This window comes from Stenella coeruleoalba, assembly GCF_951394435.1.
Source record: "Stenella coeruleoalba genome assembly, chromosome: 7".
Taxonomy (NCBI): domain Eukaryota; kingdom Metazoa; phylum Chordata; class Mammalia; order Artiodactyla; family Delphinidae; genus Stenella; species Stenella coeruleoalba.
The window spans coordinates 99,822,263-99,843,443 of NC_137153.1; the positions used below are offsets into that span (position 1 = coordinate 99,822,263).

At 46.9% G+C, this 21,181-nt stretch overlaps 1 protein-coding gene across 12 annotated transcripts in view; it reads left to right on the forward strand.

Moving 5' to 3' along the window:
* The window catches only part of PALM2AKAP2 (PALM2 and AKAP2 fusion), a 619,204-nt gene that overhangs the window by 576,585 nt on the left and 21,438 nt on the right, over positions 1–21,181 (forward strand). For all 12 annotated transcript variants that reach the window (XM_079926224.1, XM_079926225.1, XM_079926226.1 and 9 more), the window contains one exon: positions 8,813–11,207. In XM_079926224.1, coding sequence (XP_079782350.1) covers positions 8,813–11,207 — 2,395 coding nt within the window. The remainder of the gene's footprint in view (positions 1–8,812; positions 11,208–21,181) is intronic.

A 21,181-nucleotide genomic window follows, 5' to 3' on the forward strand; every position in this document is an offset into this window, starting at 1 on the left:
GACTGGAGACTTGCTTCTCTTCTTGCTAATCTTGTCAGACTCCCAGCTTTCATGCTGAAGGGCAGAGTGGGAGCTCCCCACCACACATACAGTGCAGGCAAAGATGCAAAGATGCAGGCTCTGGATGCGCAGGCTCAGCGGCCATGGCTCACGGGCCCAGCCGCTCTGCGGCCTGTGGGATCTTCCCGGACCAGGGCACGAACCCATGTCCCCTGCATCAGCAGGCGGACTCTCAACCACTGCGCCACCAGAGAAGTCCGCACACATCATCTTTGCCAGATAATGCTTTGAAGATGGTGCATGAGTGTGTGTGTGTGTGTGTGTGTGTGTGTGTGTGTGTGTGTGTGTGTCCTTTTCCGCAGCAGAACCAAGTGACGTAGCTGTTCTGGTGACGGGTTTTCTTGTTATCACCTTGTATGTAGTTAATCTACAAGCCCTTGTTGTAGAACTTGCCACGTTCATGGAGTGGCCTGGGGCTTCTGGGGGAACGTGTGTGCCTGTCTCCTGTGGGACCCAGGGCCATAGGAAGAGAAGCTCGTCAGCTCTGTTCCTAAGTACAGACTCATCTGTGGACGAAGAGTTAATCTCAAAAGCCTCTGGCACGGTTTTCTCTTTTCTCCTGGCTCTGCCTCCACATAGTGGATTTTTCCCGGGTCCACGGTGGAGCCCAGCTTTTGCTCTCTGCCATTACTGGTTGTCCGGGCATGAATCCAAGATCCTGAACTATTTTAAAACCAAGAAGGACACAGCTAAGTTATAAAGAACTGAAGCCAGGCTTGCTTTTGCTTTCAGCAGAATCAGTTACCCCAGAAATTTCAGGCTGCGGGAGCCAGAGTTCCCTCTGTGGCCTTGACCTTGGTTTATTCAGGAGGTGGGGACTGTCCCGTAAAATAGCTTCACAGTGAAAAGGGCCTTTGGTGGGAAGAGCATCTTAGGACTCCTTGACAGAGCCTGGGGTGTACTGCATCGAGGAAGAAGCGAAACTTGCCTTTCTTGGACCTGAAATGAGGCATCTCTCCTCATCTAGGGGAAACCCTGAAATCTCCCAGTGGTTCTCAATCCCTTTGGTAGGGAACGGATCTCCAAGTGACTGAAAGAAACAAGCTTTTCATCAGTGGCTGCAGAAAAGGCAGCAGCTTCCTTCCTCACCTCCTCCCATCACACCTCCATCATACACACCCTCTTTAGTTTCTTTCAGAGAGAGCCTAAGCTGTAAACGTGTTCATCAGACCACACCTTAAGTTTCCACATGTGCAGCCTCACATCTGAGCCACTGGCTTTTCAGTGGATGCTTTTAATAGGGCAGGCTGTGGTGCTGGGGAGTCTCCCTTATGTTACAAAGGGACCACTTCTTCACCAGGATCGTGAGTGAGTCAAGACATAGGGCCAGCCTTGTTTCCAGTGGAAGGGCTTTCCGGAAGTGTTTTCACCCCATCGTCAGCAAGCCTGTACCTGAGGCCTAAGCCAGAGGGAATGGCAGGAGGGTGATTGCTGTGTTGACCAATACCACAGAAGCTCTCAGAAAGAAGGGCTGGGCCTGTAAGAAGAACAGGAAGGTCTTTTTAAACTTTTTCAATAATCTTTTTTTAAAATTTATTTATTTTATTTTTGGCTGTGTTGGGTCTTCGTTGCTGCTCGCGAGGTGTCTCTAGTTGAGGCGAGCGGGGGCTACTCTTCCCTGCGGTGCGCGGGCTTCTCATTGCGGTGGCTTCTCTTGTTGTGAACCACAGGCTCTAGGTGTGTGGGCTTCAGTAGTCGTGGCTCACGGGCTCAGTAGTTGTGGCTCGCCGGCTCTCAAGCGCAGGCTCAGTAGTTGTGGCGCACGGGCTTAGTTGCTCCGTGGCATGTGGGATCTTCCCGGACCAGGGCGCGAACCTGTGTCCCCTGCATTGGCAGGCGGACTCCCAGCCACTGCACCACCAGGGAAGCCCAGGAAGCTCTTTTTAGAACCGTCTGAGTCACATTTAGTGGTAATGGCTTCATGGCAGGAGGAAGGAAACCCCAGAGATGTTGTTAGTGTTACCCCCTTTATTGAGGGTCATGTCATTATCCCTGAGCCCGTCTGGTCTAATTTTAGCTTTAACTACCCCAGAGTGCTGGGGGTTTTAGGTCTGCCTGTCATCAGCCAGGAGGGGTCTCTGGCCTCCTTGGGGAGTGGCCCACCTCCCTGCTTCCCACGATCAACACCAGCCTTTGGTTCTGCAGGCCGGAAGAAGCTCTGCTGGGGAGGGGGAAGGAAGTTCTGCCTGGGGCTGGAATGTGGCCCAGGTTATCACTGGGGTCACTCCCCTCCACTTCCTGGCCCAGAGGCCCAAAGCCCAACAAAGGAAGCAAGCCATCCTCAGACATTCCCACTCTCTGTGCCTTCACAGGGGTGGGTGGAAGGGACCACTCAGAGTCCCAGCGGCTTCTCTAGTAGGGGTGGGGGGGGGGAGCCACAGGCCAGCTGCTGAGGAACGCTGGCGCTCCCAGCCTCCTTCATACAGTCTTTTCAGCCTACACCATCTGCCACCCTGAACAGGGTGGGAAATTTCTTTCCAGTTATGTTGTATTAGTCCGTCTGCCTGTGCTGTATGCTATCTTTATGTGAATCTGTCTTCTCTCCTTCCAAGGCTGTAAGTCCCTTGCTGCAGTGTGGGGACCACCCCAGAGTCCTAGGGACCTCCCATGGCCCCGGCACAGGGCTTGTCACTCTACAGGTTCTCAGGACACCCCTCTCCTTGCAGGAATGCACTTTGACCTTTTCAGCCTCTGTGCTCCCTTTCCACACTCCTCGGGTTCCCTTGGTCTGGGGAGTCCATCTCGCCCAGACTTCCCGACTGTGGCTTTACCCCGTCCTTCCAAGGCTGGTGAAGTTCAGCAGACCCGTGCGGGCATCTTGCAGGTGTCTAAGCATCACCCCCCTGCCAGGTTGCACCTTCTCCTCCCATCTGCCTTCATGATGGAAACTTCAGCCAGAAAGTAGAGTCCTGCACGAACCTTCCTAGAGACAGCCATGCGTGGCCTGTGGAACACAGCAGTTGTGCCCTAAAAACTCGAGTTAGGAAAGAGAGGGAGAACAAGAAAGAAAAACAGAGATACCCTCTGGTTTGACAGCTACAAGGACGTTTTCTTTCATAGCCGTGCCCCTGTTCGTAGGCCAAGGATGAGTTTGTATTTTTGGTGGAACTTAAAAATAACTGGATTAAAGGGTCAGGTCACCTGTTACCTAGGGAGACGCATTTCTAATTTAAATATTGTGGCTTTAGTGGGAAGTAATCTGGGTTATTCAGAGCAGAGAAACCTGCTCGTGCAGCAGGCGCCTGACGTTTGAATCATTTGGGTCACACGGTGCATTTAGGCTAGGAGACTGGGAAGTTGGTGACAGACATTGTCAAGAGCAGGGTAGGGAGGTTGGGAAGAGGCAAACGGCAGACACGTGAAGTGAGCAGAAGCTTCTGCTTCTCGCTTGACCTTGTAGCGAAGGACACCTTTCTGGAGTCTCCCTGGGCCCAGCCAGACCTGCTAAGGAGAATGCATTTCCTTCCAGTTCTTTCTATGCGTGGTGCACCTAGCTGCAGGCCCAGGTACCGCACACTGCCGTCCATGACCTAAGCCGGGCAGGCGTCAGGGCCCTGATGTGTTTTCTGGGCAAATCAAACAGGCTTCTAGAATCCCACCTGTGCTGCTGACTCTGGTGCTGGGGAGGAGTGGCAGCCTTGTCCATTGCCATGACTGGGATGTGAGATTTAGTATTTTGCCTCTGGGGTGTCACCAGAGGAAGAAGAGGCCCCCCCTTCAGAGGCCAAATTCCCAGAATGAGCAAGAGGCCAGCACCTCCATTTCTAGCCGGAGGGTCCTGCAGGTGGAGCAGAAGGTAGGAACTGAAGCTACGTCTCCAGGGAATCTGTCTCTTGTCCATTCTGAATAAGGAGGGAAAGGGGTCCTCGACTTCTGAAGCCAAATTGTGAATCGTACGTGACTTCTACAGATTGAAGTGTGCAAACCATCAGCCAGAAAGCCGAGTAAATGCTCTTCAGATCCATCCACCTTCTTAAGACTTCCCTTGTCGTTCTGGAAGCTTCCAGTCATTGAGAATACCTTTTGAGATACTGGGATAGAATTAGGAAGAACTGACCTTCAAGTCCTGGCTGTGCCACTTACTAGCTAGGGGACCCTGGGAAGTCTCTCGAGTTCTCTGAACCTTTTATTCTCACCTTAATTATGCCCATTAGCAAAAGCCTCAGGGGCCCTTGGGAGTTAGAGCTAAACTCCGGGAGGAAGGCGGGCTCCTGTGGAAGGTGGGATTTCTGATTAGATCCTGGATGAACACTCCTGGCGTATATACTCCGGATTAGGATGGCTGTCTGCTCCTGGAATGTAATTTAAACTAATTTCAGACACACACAGCTATCTTACATTGTGTCTGCTTGAGTATTTTAAAGTAAATGGTAGACATCCTGACCAGCTGTTAGCTATTCTGGGAAGCCAGGAGGCCGGCAGGTATTACGTGCCAGATTGTTAGGGCTCCACGTGGAGGGTTAGCTGGGGCCATCCAAGGATCTCCCACCCGCCCCTTAGCACCTTGGTTTTTCTCTGACCTTTGAAAACCCAGTTTGCTGGTTCTTTCATTATCTTCCTGCTTTTTGCATTGGGGCCTAGTCTATTTCAGAAAAGACTTAAAAATCCATTTAATGAATGCATTTTGTCTGAATCTGGAATCAAGCTTACCTTATCTGAAACACAGAGAAAATTCTGGTCTTTCTTCTCGTCAAAGGGAGCAATAAGTATTTGTTGGTTTAAACGTGACATCATTTAATGACGTCAAACGCAGACTCTTGCCAGATCCTCGCACGGTGGGGATCCCGGCCCACTTTCATTCGCCTGGTATAGTTACAGCGGCTTTGATCACATCAGGTCATCCTGCACGAAGGTAAATTCTTCCTGCTGAGACAGAACTCAGGAATTTGCTCGTTGGTTATAATTGTTCCCTAACTTTACAAAAACTCAGGAACTCTGAGGCAGGACTGGAAGTCAGCAATGGGGAGTTGTTTAGCTCTGTAAGGACTTCTACCCTGATGAGGGTTCAGAGCTGCTGCTTCCTGAGGTGGATGGAACCGAGAGTCAGTAAGAATTTTCTGAATTAGTGGAAAGGAGCTGGGGCCCCACGTAACTAACAGGAAGGAGAGCCTCTTTCCTGTTTATACCCTCCAGTGTCTAGATTTTTTTTTTTTTAAGATATTGGAAAGGAATCGCCTCAGATTACACTGGGACTCTAAACTTTGCCTGTAATTAGCATTTTTAAAATATTTGACACATCGCACACACAACTCATCATTTCTGACTCAGGGATAAAGTTAGTTTTCTTGACACTGCAAAAATGCACCATCAAATGCTCTTCTCAGATATTTAAACTTTTGAATTGGGACAGTTGTTGCTAGTTCAGAAAGTATCCTTGGAAAAAGTTGATACCGTTTTTTCAGTTCTTAAAAAAAAAGCCGTAGGGCATCAGCTCCTCCAGCGTCCAACACTGGGACTGTGAAGCATCCAGGAGAAAGGGACAGTGCTGACAAAGTGTTCTCCGGGATGCTGTGGCGATAGGCTCAGTTACTCCAATCTCTGTGATCAGCAACAAGACATTAACATAGGCAAGTTTTTCGCTTCACCTGACCAGACTAAGTAAACCCCAAAATAGCTTTACAGCTTCCTAGGAAGTATGGGAAATCCAGTGTTTGTTAAGAAAAAGGGTGTTGTCTCCTGGAATTTATTGTTGCCGTTAATTGCGCCATGCCCTACAGAACAAGCCTCCTGCATTTTTAATGAATGAATCAATGACTCAATGATCTATAGAATTAATTATTTGCCTTTTAGCTTCTTTTAACGTTACATTGCCCTCTTTCCTCTCCTGTCAACTATTGAAAAGTGTTCTCCATTTCAGTAGAACAATGATTTTTAACCATATTTCAATTCAGCAGCTTCCTACTGTTTTCCTGTTCCACCTCCACCCCCCCCCAAAAAAGCCAAAAGAGATAGAAGGAAAGCTCTATTATTCCCATGAAGAATATTAGCAGAGAATCATTGGCCAAATGAGGCCGGGGGTTGGGGAGTGGTTCAGTAGTCTGACTTCACCATAGCAATACCGTGTCTCTTTTTGTTGGTCAGCTTATTCCATTAATAACTTTCCATGGGCCTCTCACCGTTGTGGCCTCTCCCGTTGCGGAGCACAGGCTCCGGACGCGCAGGCTCAGCGGCCATGGCTCACGGGCCCAGCCGCTCCGCGGCATGTGGGATCTTCCCGGACTGGGGCACGAACCCGTGTCCCCTGCATCGGCAGGCGATTCTCAACCACTGCGCCACCAGGGAAGCCCTCCTGTAATTCTTGAATGACATAGAAGTTACTGAATCTCCTTACGAAAAGAAAGTTTAGTTAACTTTTTTTAAAGGACAGTAGCAACATTTTTGCCTTGCCTCTTTAGTTCATTCTAAAGACAAAAGAGCCACCAGTTAACACTGGTCAAAAATGAAGTAAAAACAAAATAAAGAGAGTGGAAGTTATAAATATTAAGTACCAGACTTTGACAAAGGCCAGATCAAGGCTGGAAGATCCTTTGAGACCAGAAGGTGCTGACAAAGAAGTAATACTCATTACTGTTGCCTAGTTCTAAGGAAGGAATTTATATTACTTGATTGATTTTAAGTCTAAAGAGGAATGTGGGGAACACAGTGAAGGAAACCCCAGTTCCTGGGTAACCTTCCAGTTCACGGATGACCATGAGAGTTTTCCAACATTCTGACAGCAATGCAGAGCACATAGCGTGAACTTCCACATTTTTCTAGATATTATGAACGAATCCTTAACTGTTCACTTTCCTTGAAAGGATTTTTAAATTAACCCCCTGAGAATCATCCTAAGGTGGTGTTTTAATATTATATTCTAAGCCTTTAACAATGTTTAAATTTAAATAAAGGAAAATTATACCGTATTGCAGTTTTGCATTGTGTTAAGTCAGTAATACCAGGCACCCTCTAGACCTGAGACTTGAAACAAAGCTGATATAAGTGTTAGTGAAATCCTTGAGGGGAACTCAAATGAAGCTCACAGCCTACCGCTGAATTACCTGAGACAAACCGGAGTCCTTTGGTATGAGAAAAAAAAATATATCCTGGAGTTTGAAAATTAATCTTAACTAATGCCAAATAAAGTGACATGGGATTGATAACTGATGAAAAATATGATGCATTTAAAAACATTAAGAAAATACAGTTTTTTTATTTAAACACAAAATTGGAGCTGTCACATACAGAGCATTTTAGGAACTAGATGGGAGGGGCCACCATCCACTAGCTCTTCACTCCTTAACCAAGGAGCATTGTTTTGAGAACAGAACTGTGTGGTCAGTGGCTTTGGTTCTGTGTTTATAATGCACGTGGTCAATTACAGCCATGGCAGTGTGGCAGTGAAGCTCTTAAGGGGCCGATGAAGAGATCTACTGTTTTCCAATATTTTATTTTGGAAAAAATTTTCAAAAAGTTTTCTGTCTACAGAATAATTGCATTACATCTTTCTGAGAATCATGTTTTCAAGATTTGTTCCTGCCAAACGACCTTCTTTTTATAGCTGGGGACATACAAATAATTCTCTTACATTTCTGCAGAAATTTGCTATGAAATTTTTTGAAAAATTCGGATACAATTGCTATATAATCTCTTCCACTTTAGAAATTATTATTTTTTTTTTTTTGGCAGTACGTGGGCCTCTCACTGTTGTGGCCTCTCCTGTTGCGGAGCACAGGCTCTGGACGTGCAGGCTTAGCGGCCATGGCTCATGGGCCTAGCTGCTCTGCGGTGTGTGGGATCTTCCCGGGCTGGGGCACGAACTCGTGTCCCCTGCATTGGCAGGTGGACTCTCAACCACTGTGCCACCAGGGAAGCCCCACTTTAGAAATTATTTGAGCAATATCATCAGATGATCCAAATCCTAATTTACTTTAAAAAATATTTATTTATTTTATTTATTATTTATTTAGGCTGCACTGGGTCTTAGTCGCGGCACTCGGGATCTTTGTTGCGGCATGTTTAGTTGCAGCATGTGGGATTTTTAGTTGCGGCATGCATGTGTGATATAGTTCCCCAACCAGGGATAGAACCCAGGCCCCCTGCATTGGGAGCGCAGAGTCTTCCCCACTGGACCACCAGGGAAGTCCCCCTAATTTAATTTTAAATGTAAAAACGGGACTAGCATTTATTGAAAGTTCTCTGGACACCAGGTAAGCAAAATGGAATCTGTAAAATTGATTTAGGTACCCATTACTGCAACAAAATGAATATATAAAGGATTTTTTTTTAATAATAGTGTTTATTTATTTTTACTTGTTGACAGTTTGCTTTATTTACTTACTTATGGCTGTGTTGGGTCTTCGTTTCCGTGCGAGGGCTTTCTCTAGTTGTGGCAAGCGGGGGCCACTCTTCATCGCGGTGCGCGGGCCTCTCACTATCGCGGCCTCTCTCGTTGCGGAGCACAGACTCCAGACGCGTGGGCTCCAGATGCGCAGGCTCAGTAATTGTGGCTCACGGGCCCAGTTGCTCCGCGGCATGTGGGATCTTCTCAGACCAGGGCTCGAATCCGTGTCCCCTGCATTGGCAGGCAGATTCTCAACCACTGCGCCACCAGGGAAGCCCTAAAGGATTTTTTAGAAGAGAAACTTGTATTCAAAAGATCCTGTCATTGTGTTTTCAGTTTTCCTTCCAGTTAGTTATCAGCTAATGTCTGAAGTTCCTATCCATAAGCGATGTGGTCTCTAACCCTGACTTCTGTTTTTTCTCTTTTTCCCAGAAGGCTCCCGAGCTTTCCGAGGATGATATCCGGCTAAAAAACGAGAGAGACAACTGTAGTGGCAATCCCCTGGAGCCTGCCACCAGCCCTCTTCCCCCAGATCACAAAAACATGGAAATTGAGGTCTCTGTTGCAGAATGTAAGAGTGTTCCCGGAATCACCTCGACTCCACATTCCATGGACCACCCCTCCCCCTTCTACTCACCCCCCCACAATGGCCTCCTCGCTGATCACCATGAATCTCTGGATAATGATGTGGCCAGAGAGATCCGATATCTAGACGAGGTGTTGGAGGCCAGCTGCTGTGATTCTGCTGTGGACGGAACCTACAACGGCACGTCTTCCCCAGAGCCTGGAGCAGCCATCTTGGTGGGGAGCCCAAGCCCACCTGCCCACACGGCCGTCCAGCCGGAACCCACCGAGAGAGTGGCTGGCAGGCAGGCTCCCCCTCCCCTGGAGCTCCATCAGAGCACCTCTGACACCATGGCAGAGGGTGAAAGAGCCAACGGCCGCCCCCCCGACCAGCCCAGAGACCTGCTGGGGAACAGCCTGCAGGTGCCCGTGAGCCCCAGCTCCTCCACCAGCTCGCGGTGTTCCTCCCGAGACGGAGAGTTCACGCTCACCACGCTGAAGAAGGAAGCCAAGTTCGAGCTGCGTGCCTTCCACGAGGACAAGAAGCCCTCCAAGCTCTTTGAGGACGACGAGAGTGAAAAAGAACAGTACTGCGTCAGGAAAGTGAGGCCTTCAGAAGAGATGCTGGAGCTGGAAAAGGAGAGGCGAGAACTCATCCGGAGTCAGGCCGTGAAAAAGAATCCTGGCATCGCCGCCAAATGGTGGAACCCTCCGCAGGAAAAGACCATCGAGGAGCAGCTGAACGAGGAACATCTGGAGTCGCACAAGAAGTACAAGGAGCGCAAGGAGAGGAGGGCGCAGCAAGAGCAGCTGCTGATCCGGCGGCAGCCGGCCGCGCCGCAGCTCGGCGCGGCCCCTGCGTCCTCTCGAGAACGTTCCAGCGTGACTGACAGCGCGAAGGAGGACATCGTCACGGAGCAGATAGACTTCTCCGCGGCTCGCAAACAGTTCCAGCTGATGGAGAATTCCAGGCAAACAGTGGCCAAGGGCCAGAGTACACCCAGGCTCTTCTCCATCAAGCCCTTCTACAGACCTCTGGGACCAGTCAACTCAGACAAGACACTGACCATCTCGAGACCAGCTTCTGTTGGGGGACCTCCCGAAGACTCTTCAGCAGCCAAGGGACAGAAAGCCCACTGTGCCCTGGAGAGCCAGTCTTCTGGAGGAGGGGGCCAGGGCAGCACAGCTCCTCAGGGGAAGGAAGGGCCGTACAGTGAGCCGTCCAAACGCGGGCCCTTATCCAAACTGTGGGCAGAGGACGGCGAGTTTACAAGTGCCCGGGCTGTCCTCACCGTGGTCAAGGATGACGAACCTGGGATTTTGGATCAGTTTTCAAGGTCAGTCAATGTCTCTTTGACTCCAGAGGAACTTGACTCCGGCTTGGATGAGCTGTCGGTGAGGTCCCAGGATACCACCGTCCTGGAGACCCTGTCCAATGACTTCAGCATGGACAACATCAGTGACAGTGGGGCCTCCAACGAGACAACCAATGCCCTCCAGGAAAATTTGCTCGCTGATTTTTCTCTGCCCCAGACTCCCCAAACTGACAACCCCTCGGAGGGCCGAGGAGAAGGTGTCTCCAAGTCATTCAGTGATCATGGTTTCTATTCCCCTTCGTCCACGCTGGGAGACTCTCCATCGGTTGATGACCCCTTGGAATATCAGGCTGGTCTCCTGGTGCAGAATGCCATTCAACAAGCCATAGCTGAGCAAGTGGACAGAGCTGTGTCTGAAACCAACAAGGGTGGAGCCGAACAGCAGGGACCTCAAGCAAGTCTGGAGGAAGCTGGAACTGGGGCTTCCAGCTCAGAGAAGCCGCAGAGCATGTTTGAACCACCTCAGGTGTCCTCCCCTGTTCAAGAGAAAAGGGATGTGTTGCCAAAGATTCTGCCTACTGAAGACAGGGCGCTCAGGGAAAGGGGGCCCTCCCAGCCACTGCCGGCAGTGCAGACCAGTGGCCCAATAAACATGGAGGAGACCAGACTGGAAGGGAGCTACTTCAGCAAGTACTCAGAGGCAGCTGAGTTGAGAAGCACAGCCTCACTCTTGGCCACTCAAGAGTCCGATGTGATGGTTGGGCCCTTCAAGCTGAGGTCCAGGAAGCAGCGGACTTTGTCCATGATCGAAGAAGAGATCCGAGCAGCCCAGGAAAGGGAAGAGGAGCTGAAGAGGCAGAGACAAGTCTTGCAGAGTACCCAGAGCCCCAAGGCAAAGAATGCCCCATCACTGCCCTCCCGAACATCGTGCTACAAAACTGCTCCAGGTAAGTGGAGTGCCGCGGACCAGCGACAGATGCTGCAGCAATCGGTGTTGCCGATTCCAGCTTTCAGGGTTGTATATATGTGGACCCTCCTCTGTGTGTGGCTGGAATTGGTGTCAGGGGGACACTGGAACGGGGATTTCAGTGTTCGGAGACGCACATTGGGAGTGTCAGAGTGTCCTCTGGAAGAACCCTGAGCCTAGATGGTGTTTGCCATTTCCCCAAGGATGTAATAGCTCCTTTCTTGTCCTTCTGCTGTGGTCTTGGTTTACTGTGGAGAATTGTTCTCTCTTGTCTGAGGGAGAGGCTGTGTGTGGCACAGACCCAGAGTCGGCCCTTGGGGGGACTGTATTGATGTCAGTATCTGCAGTTAAATCAAACCTGTCTGATTTGGGGATGTCTTCTCCTAACCCCTTCTGAATGCTGAGTGTCTTCCCAGCAATGACAGTTATGGGTTGGTGTTGCAGATCGACCCATAGAAGATGTTTTGGTCCATCTTCTGTATAATTGATCTTTATGGATTTGTCTTTCTTTACATCTTTCTTTAAGTCACCATAAAACAATTACTTTGGAATCAAGGTGGTCTCCTCTATTTGTGTCCTGTGACCCTTTTGGAGAAGTTGAGTTTCTATATGTAAAGGCAGTCCTCTAATCTTCTCCCATTGCCTGGACAGTCCCTATCTTGAATACTTTGTATAGATGGTTGACGTTAATTACAGTGGGAATTATTGTTGCTACTATTATGCATAACACTGTGACGAGTAATTTTTATTTCTCATTTGGACATGACGGCACTTGGGGAACCACACATCCTACCAAAGAGAAGAGCTGCTCACGGTGTGGTCCAAGCTAGTTCATGACTCTTCCTGATCCAAGCTAAGTACAGGCACAGGGAGTGAGCATTTGAAAACTCTTGGAGCAATTTGATAGCGTCCTCAAATGAAAGTGTGGGATTTTGTATTTTTTTAATGGATGGTCCATAATAGATTGGGCAGAAAAACTGTTCCTTCACTAGAGATAATTTAAGAAGTCTTGCCTTAACATATAATTACTGGCATTTCTCTTGGTCCATCCAGATCTTAAGCCCATTGACACTTGGCTTCCATCAAATCTATAATAACACAAGTGAACTCTTCCCATTATTAACTTTTAAATTTGAAATAATCTCAAAGCCAAAGGGAAGTTCCCTAGTTAAATACAAATATCTTTTTTATTCTGAATTAAGAGTAAATTGCCAACATGATGCTTGCTCACCCCCAATTTTGTAGAATGTCCCTCAGTTTGGGTTTGCCTGATGTTTTCACATGATTACGTTCAGGTTATGCATGTTTGGTAGGAATACCACAGAACTGATGCTTATTCTTCTTACAGCATCCAGTCAGGTAGTACGTGGTGTCAGTTTGTCCCATTACAGGGACAGATGTTAACTTTTTTCACATGATGCTAATTTTGATCACTTGATTGAGGGTTTCTGTACAATAGTTACTTTTTCCCTTTGTAATTAACAGATATTTTGTGGTGAGATGCTTTGGTACCACGTAATCTTTATCTCACTCCTCTTCAGACTTTAAATCTATCTGTCTATCTATCTATGTATCTATCTATGACAGATGGTCTCATGGATTCCTATTATATTTAGTGGGTTATAATCCATTTCTATTGTTATTTTTATCCTGAATTGTTCAAATATAGTTCACAGGAGCCTTTCAGGCTAACTTCAGTGTCCTTTTGACATGTCCCTATTTTTCTTTGGGCATATCTTTACTTTCTGGTGCCACAAGATGTTCCAATCTCATCTTATACTTTCCTAACCCTGAAATCAGCCTTTTCAACAAAGAGCACTAGTTTCTTTCAGTGGAGAGTGGTATTTAGAAACCAAAGTCTGAGTGTTTGATGTGCTCGTTGCTGTTGGATAGGCACTGCTCTCAGGCACTCTCAGTGGTCAGAATTAGAGAATATATACACATTCTATCTATCTGTCAGTTGATTGATTGATTAATCAATCTATCTACCTACCTATCTTGAAAACCATGAGCTCACCCTGATACCTTTAATTCTACTCTAATACCACTGGGTTCATTTTCTCTCTTTCCATATTTGTAACCTCCTCCTTGACAACAAGGTACCTGGTTCCTATTATCCTCAATATATTTATTATTTGATCAAACCCCTCCCCCCTTATGGAACCAATCTACTATTTTCCTCACCAAACATGGGTTCAAGTGTCACTTTCTGGGTGGCAACTGCTGTTTCCTGTCACCAACACCCTCTTCACCCAGCTTGTGCTCCAACATCCTGTGCTGGGTCACCCGTGTCCCTTCCCACCCTGCTCTGGCTCCAGCACACCACTCTGGGCCACTGGGGTTCCTCCCACCCTCCCTGCAGACACTCATCTTGTTCAGCCCCACCTAATAGCTTTTGGACTAAATTATTCAGGAAGGAAAGGGAAGGGAGCAGGAAGAGGGAGAGCATGGTGACTTTCTTGATATGTTGTTTTTTTTTTGTTTTGCGGTACACGGGCCTCTCACTGTTGTGGCCTCTCCCATCGTGGAGCACAGCCTCTGGACGCACAGGCTCAGCGGCCATGGCTCACGGGCCCAGCCGCTCCATGGCATGTGGGATCCTCCCAGACCGGGGCACGAACCCATGTCCCCTGCATCGGCAGGCGGACTCTCAACCACTGCGCCACCAGGGAAGCCCCTCTAGATATGTTTTTTAATGCCTTCAGGTCATGGAGCAATGGCCAGCTGAGTGTTTGAGGCAAAGAAAACTTTCAGAAGAGGCTCTTTGTCTATGCTTAACAGTGACTGGTTGGCTTTTCCCAAAGATCCTTACTTGTTGAGTTCACTTTAAAGTCTTGTTGTGGGATGGCTTGGCACAGAGATGCCAGCTGGGCTTTCTATATGGGATCCTAAAAAAAGTTTTGGTACCACTTGAATTCAGCCCAGTCTGGGGAGCCTGCTTCACCAGTAAGTGATTGCAAAGGGCCTGCATAAGAACCTGCAGCCTCACTGGTGGAGGAAGTTTCTGCAGGCATCTCAGCAACTTCTGCTCACGTGGCAGGCAGATTCCATGGCTCTCTTATCAGTTACAGCTGGCTCCACTTACCTAGCCCTCCCTTTATATGATTTCATTATAAAACCTTCTCTACACTGCATATGCTCAGTGGTATTTTCAGCTTTCTTCACTCCCTCTCTAATTAAACCCCTTACCTTATGGCTCCATACTTGACTTCTAGCACACAAACAAAAATTAAGACATCTCCACAGTTTCCTCTAGTTCCCTGACCTGCTGTGGTCCGTCATGCTTCCCGCCAGGCTTAAAACAGGACAGAGTCCTAATGTCTGCTTTCAGCATCCCAGTAGCCCCATACCGATTTCTCCCGTACTTCCTCCTGTGCTAATGCTGATCTCCTCCCCCATAGCCCATCCGCATAGGCTTGGTTTCTGCTCCTTTAGCAAGATGGTAGTTCATCCATGCAAGTCTGCACCCTGCTTGAGTCTGGTTGTCACACTGACCACAGTCATGATAGATAACGTGTGTGCAGCTCGCTTCTTCACATTTACCTCTAGAACATTGAAAGTAGGTGGCAGGGCTTCCCAGAATTACAACCTTGATTGAAAGAAGCTGAATGCAAAAGGTAATTTTTTTCTATCCATGCCTGGAAACGTTTAGAGTAATGCTTAGCCAGCCAGCTTCCAAGTTCGTGATCAGGAAGGAGGCCGACATATCACTCTTAGCAGCCAAACCGGACCTTTCATGGCCAGGGTCAGAACCGCTGGCTCCAACTCTGGTTTTGTGAATGGAGATGTTGCTGAGTTCCTACCGTACTACTCCCCATTTCATGCCGGTAGAGGTGACTCAGCTGGGTCACTGCATGACACAGAGTGACAATTTGATATTAGGTGATGAAAAATATAATTTTTAACATCTCCTCTGGTAGAAATTATGCTGGTGACATGATGGAATCCTGAAATCTTAAGGCAAGTAAAAGCCACTGAGAGCCAAGATGTGATAAGGAAAGAGAAGTGCTTTCCAACCATTTCCCAGGTGTTGAAAAGATACTTGTTTTTTGCTTTTGGTTCCCTTGCCTTTCGAGATGGAAGATGATGAGATTTCTATTTTTAAAAGGATGTAATCATTTTCAAAGACCGTTTATTAGGAAAAATTATATGGAAATTGAATCTTGTTGGTTCTTGCATGACTTTTAACAGAAGAAGGTCCACTTAAATAGGGCTTGTGTGGCATTTGTTCATACAGAAGTGAACAAGGCAGATAAAGTCCCCGCCCTCAGGGAACTTATAGTTCAGTAACAGAAACATCAAAGAAAGGTGGAAGTTTCATAACAGAGAAGCGTGGAGACCTGTGGAAGATCAGAGCAAGGAAGACCGCCTCACTGGGGGGATAAGGAAAGTCTTCCTTTCTTGGGAAACTGTCGTCTAAGTTTTGAATTGAAGGAGTTGGGTTGGGTTCAGGGGGTGGGGGAGATCGTTCCAGTTAGAAGGAAGGGCACCTACAGAGGAAGAGAACTTGGCATGTTTGAGGTGCCTAAATAAAGTTAGGGTGGGTTAAAGGAAGAGATTTAAAACAAAACAAAAGACAGTTGATTTGGAGCCAGTGAAGAGCTATGTAAATCATGTCAAAGGTTTTAGATTTTAGACTTTATCCTGCGGTCAGTGGGAAGCCAGTGAGGATTTTCCAAGGGGTAATTATCTCCACAAATCTCCAAGCTGTCCTGCCTTCAGCCATGAATTGATGAATTAAAAGTCTTCCTGCTTTCCTGAGTCCATTCTACCGGCTTTTTTTCTATGTACGTCTAAAGGCCGGCCGCCATCTTGACGAGTGCCCTGGGTTATGGGAGAGGCCATGCTCCCAAGAATGAACACATGTGGGCCTCCTCTTGATGGTACTTAGAAGTAGAGAATAAAGGAAGCACTTAGGCAGGTGCACAAGCCCGATTTGAAGGTGTAACCCACGCACTTTTGTAAAACGCCCTTGAGGAATGAGTTTGGGAGGAAAACCCAAACATTTCACCGAAGTTACACTTTAGACCTGTTAAAATGTCTTTTCATAGGAGGGGTAGCAGCAGACAGTTCTCTCTTTAGTGCCTGTGTCTATTATTAGATATCCTGGTTTCACTTCCAAGTTCTAGGCAGGCCGGAGAAACCCAGTTAGTTAGGTGATGATTAGCTTAGGTTTTGGAACTAGTTTGCATTTTCATGCCAGGTGTCAAGTTGATTTACCAAGTCAGACAGTTTGCCCAGTGGGACATTCTGGAGAGCTGTCAAGGAAAAGATGTGGGTATTGAGTCCCATAACCTGTCTGTTTAGGTCTTTTAATATGTGGAAAGATACGTTAGTTATACCTCTTATAAAAATAAGATTTCCAAGGTGTTTTGACTTCTGTTGTCAGTTTGAATTGAATGCACATGTGATGTTCATTACATTATTATAAAGCTTATTGACTGGGTCATTTTCCCTTCATTATCTCCCAATATCACAAAGAAAACTCCTAGATAGAAAAAAAGTGTTTATATCAGCACAATATTCAGAGCTTGGTGCCTTTGTTCCATGCTGAATTAGAGCTGAATGAGGCCAAGTCTCACTTGAGATAGCCTCAGTCCTCCACAGTAGAAGACCTTGGTGTGGGTGACTGACAGAAGGATTCCCTCCCAGGCCCAGGTGAGAGAGAGCGCTTCTTCAGGAGTGTACAGTGTTTCCCTTTGCTGCAGGCAGGTACAAATTGCGTATCTTGTAGGGGCACAGCTGGCTGTGTGAAGATTCTAAAGCAGAACGTGGAGTATCCTACAGATGATTACGTATACCGCCAAGTTCCTTGAACATTCTCTGGTGACCGAAGTATAATCACAGTAGCTGCAACTCACCGAGACCTTAAAGCCCAGTACTGTAATTCACACACAGTTATTTCTCATTTTCTCATGTAACCCTCCCAACAGCTATCTAGGATAGAATCCAAATGACCTAAACTCTTGAGACCAGATATATTCCACATTTTTCTGATTTTAGAAAGGCCGTGAAGTGTCCATACCATTATTTAGAAAAGCAGTGCAACGCATGTACTATTGTTGAACACACCCAGTGGAGTCTGGGGCTGCACCTGTCATCAAATTCGATTTCTGCTGTGAAACTTAGAGTTTGTTCTATTAAGTGGGATCAATAAAGACCAAGAAGAACCTCATGCTGGTTCACCTCGGGTTTTGCTGCCAAGTAAGTTATGATAAAACTTAGTTTTAATGGTTCCTCTGTGCTTTCAGAACTTAATTTCAGTGCTCCAAACTACAACAGTCAAATTGCTGGTGCTGTCCAAAGATCTGGGCAGATGGCGAGGGACTAGCATCGTCCATGTTAGCCATCTAGCCTGGCTGCTTTTGTGAATTCTTTCTGAAAGTTCATGCCCCAGGAGGAAGCTCAGTCATTCACTCTGGAGACAGGCTCATTGCCTGAAAACGTTGAAAGGACTGGGAGCTCAAGCAAGGAATCCATTTCTTAATTTGAGGAGGCGCAGGGATAAGCGTTCACTCCACTACCTGACTAGGTTTGGCGGAGTAGGGCCAACGCTGGCCAAATTCATTTACTGGTGGTCATTGAACACCACGTCTGCTCTCTGCTGTTCTCCTTTGCTCTTTAAGATTGTTCCTTCTGCCTTGGATCAGAAACTCCCTGTATTTTTATTTATCTGAACCCAGCGAATATGTTCATTTTTAAAAACACATGCCATTTGGGAAGGAATTGGTAAGAAAAGGTTAGGTCGAAGTAGGGTTCGGCAAGGGGTGAAGGTTGAAGGTGTTCAGTGAGGTCAGAACTTCTCAAGTTACAGAATTCAAAGTTCTTTTTGGACATTGCCTTCAGCGGTTTGAAAAGGGCAACTGTCATGGTTAAACCCATCACCTTCACTCCTGACAAGATACAGACTGTGGTCTTTCTTCTGTGACAAGCCTATGGTCATGACTTCTGGGACGTAGAACTTTGGAGAAGAACAACACTTCCTACCTTTCCGTTTTGTAACAGCTTCTGCTGTCACTGCTGATTGTGCTGGGTCTTCTGGTACACACAGCGTCTGGGTTGTCCCTTGCTTTGCTGGGGACATCACATGGTGGCCTGGTTACTTGCCCTTTACCGATGCCTGGTTACCCCATGCTCCAAGTTAGGAGAGCTGCTTCCAAAAATTCAGACTCAACTGCACCACTGTGTGAACCTACATACAAAGAAACATGCAGTCTTGAGCTGAGAACGAAAAGGTGATCAAAGGACCTAATTCTTGTAAGATCCCTGCTCTGCGCCCGGTAAGAAATGCGAGCTAATCTAAACCAGGCCTGGGAGCAGGATGGCCCCCGTGACTGCTGGAGTTTAGGGCAGGATATGACAGTCTCTTACTAACCATGGCAGCTTGCCGTGAGCTCCCCTAGGGAGATTGATGTTTCAGAGCCATTTCATCTTTGTAAATAAGCTACTTGCTACTTACGGGGGGAGGACTAGGGGTGGTGGTGGGAAGAGGGTGCAGGACAGGCCATTAGAGCACCAAAGAACACATTCATGTTACATGTAATGGTATTTTATTTCTCATGACCTTGAATGTAAAGGTCAAAGGTTTCCCCAAAAGTTGTATGCATCTGACATCACAGGTATTCTCAGTCTCTCTGTCTTTATTTCTCATTACTCAAATATAAATTCATACCAAAGCTGGTCAAGGAGAATTAAACATATGCTTAAATGTGACAGTCATTTTTCTGGATTCATATCTGAAGTTCGAATCCTGATTCCACTGCTTGTTAGCTGTGTAACTAACTTACTTCACCTCTCTAAACCTCAGTTTCTTCATCAGTAAAACGGGAATAAAATAGTACCAACCTCATCAGTAAGTTAGTACACTCAGTGCCTGGTGCACAAAAGGCTTCCAATACGAGTTGTTTTTATTGCAGGTTTTTTTAAAATTAATTAATTTATTTTTGGCTGCATTGGGTCTTTGTTGCTGTGCACGGGCTTTCTCTAAGTTGCGGCAAGTGGGGCCTACTCTTCCTTGCGGTGCGCGGGCTTCTCATTGCGGTGGCGTCTCTTTGTTGTGGAGCACGGGCTCTAGGCGCGCGGGCTTCAGTAGTTGTGGCACGAGGGCTCAGTAGTTGTGCCTCACAGGCTGTAGAGCGCAGGCTTAGTAGTGGTGGTGCACGGGCTTAGTTGCTCCACAGCATGTGGGATCTTCCCGGACCAGGGCTAGAACCTATGTCCCTTGCATTAGCAGGCAGATTCTTAACCACTGCTCCACCAGGGAAGTCCCGTTACTGCAGTTTTTGTTCTAAGAAAAGACCTAGAAAACCTTAGCAGAGTTACTTATGAGTTATTCTTCTGCAGCTACTGGAGCCCTGATATAAATGATACAACATGCTTTTATAAAATTGCTTTCTAGTCCTAGCTGAGATTTATTCATAGTTACTTCTTTAGAATTAAAGTTTCTCATATAAAATCAGAGTTCAAGAATTAGCTTTCAGTAGTCAGCTGTGATTTCAAAAAACAAAGGCCATTATTAAGCATGTTGGGTGACAGTGAAATTACAAATTACCGTGAAAATATTTTCTCTTTTGGGGAGGGGGGTGATAATGTTCATAGAGCTAAGCTCACTGTGTTGGTAGAAATGTGTTTAACCAAAAGATCTTCGTGGGGCAATTGCTACTTACCATGATTTTTATCCTTACTGTTTTAATTAAATATTTTTCTTTTTTTGGTCTTAAACTATGCTTCCCCTGCAGATGCAAAACTCTTTCCTTCTCCAGTTTTCATTTTCCAGTTCTGTTCAGAGGAATGATCCAATATCGACAACTCATCCAACATCCCACCATACCTTGAAGTAATAATATTTGGAAGTTTCTCAGACTTGTGTCGCCAGGCAGGGGTGTTTCTCATTTCTGAGCTAGGCTTATAATCTGAAGATTCGTATCATTGCATTCTCCCACCCCTGGGGCCTTCAAAGGAGGAGATGAAAGGACCAGGGACTAGCTCTTGGTGTGTGGGTCATAGCTGGAACCATACAAGCCCATGGACTCCGGATCTGGCAGGCAGGATATTCCCTTGTATTAGGAGGAAATGGAATTTAAAATGCAAGTCTGAGCCCCTTTCTTTCTGGTGATCTGCGAGTCGTTCAGATGTTTGCAAGCTCACCCCAAGGCTCCGTGAAGAAAGGAGATCATTGAGGGGGCTTGGGCCAAATGTTATCTGGTGGGCGTCTTTGTTCAGTTTGGTTTTTAAATAAGAGTGGGTGATGGCTTTTTCCTTTCTTTTGAGAAATGTAGAAACAAAGGATCTTTGATTTTTAAGACGTCAGATGCCATGTGTATAGAATATAATAATCACCAAAATCCTAATGTTTGACCAAAATAATTTTCTTAACTTTGGGAATCCACCCTCTTGACTTTTTAGAAGTTACTCCTCTTCTTATAGAGGGAGGGTGTGGGCTGTCATGGATGGCAGCAGCTGTGTACTGAGGACATGCAGCCCTAGCTCTAGTTTCCCTTGGGTGGGAAGAATTGCGGGTTTTTCTCTCTGCCCCCATCAGCACAGGGAAATCCATCTTGTTTGGAGGATCCAGAAACGCAGTCAAGGCGTGGCTTTTTCTCTCTGGACAAGGCGTGGCTTAACTACTTAAAATAAACAGGAAACACAAATTCATGTTTCCTAGTTTTTTCTTCCACTCATCATGGGAGACAGCATTTACTAATTTGGAGTGCAATTCTGCTTCCCCCACTCTTCTCCTTAGTCTGCCTGTGAGAGTCACCAGTGAATGTGACCAGTGCTTCTCTAAGGCCCCAGGAGGTGTCAGCTCAGTAGCTCCCCTGGGCCTGTGTGTGCGGCCTGGTGAGTCAGAAAGGCTTCCGGATCTGCCTGGCCCATGAAGGTTAAAGCCCCAGCTTTATCTGCTTTCATTAGCATGTGTGGTAATACTTAAAAGAAAAAAATTCTGGTTTGTTT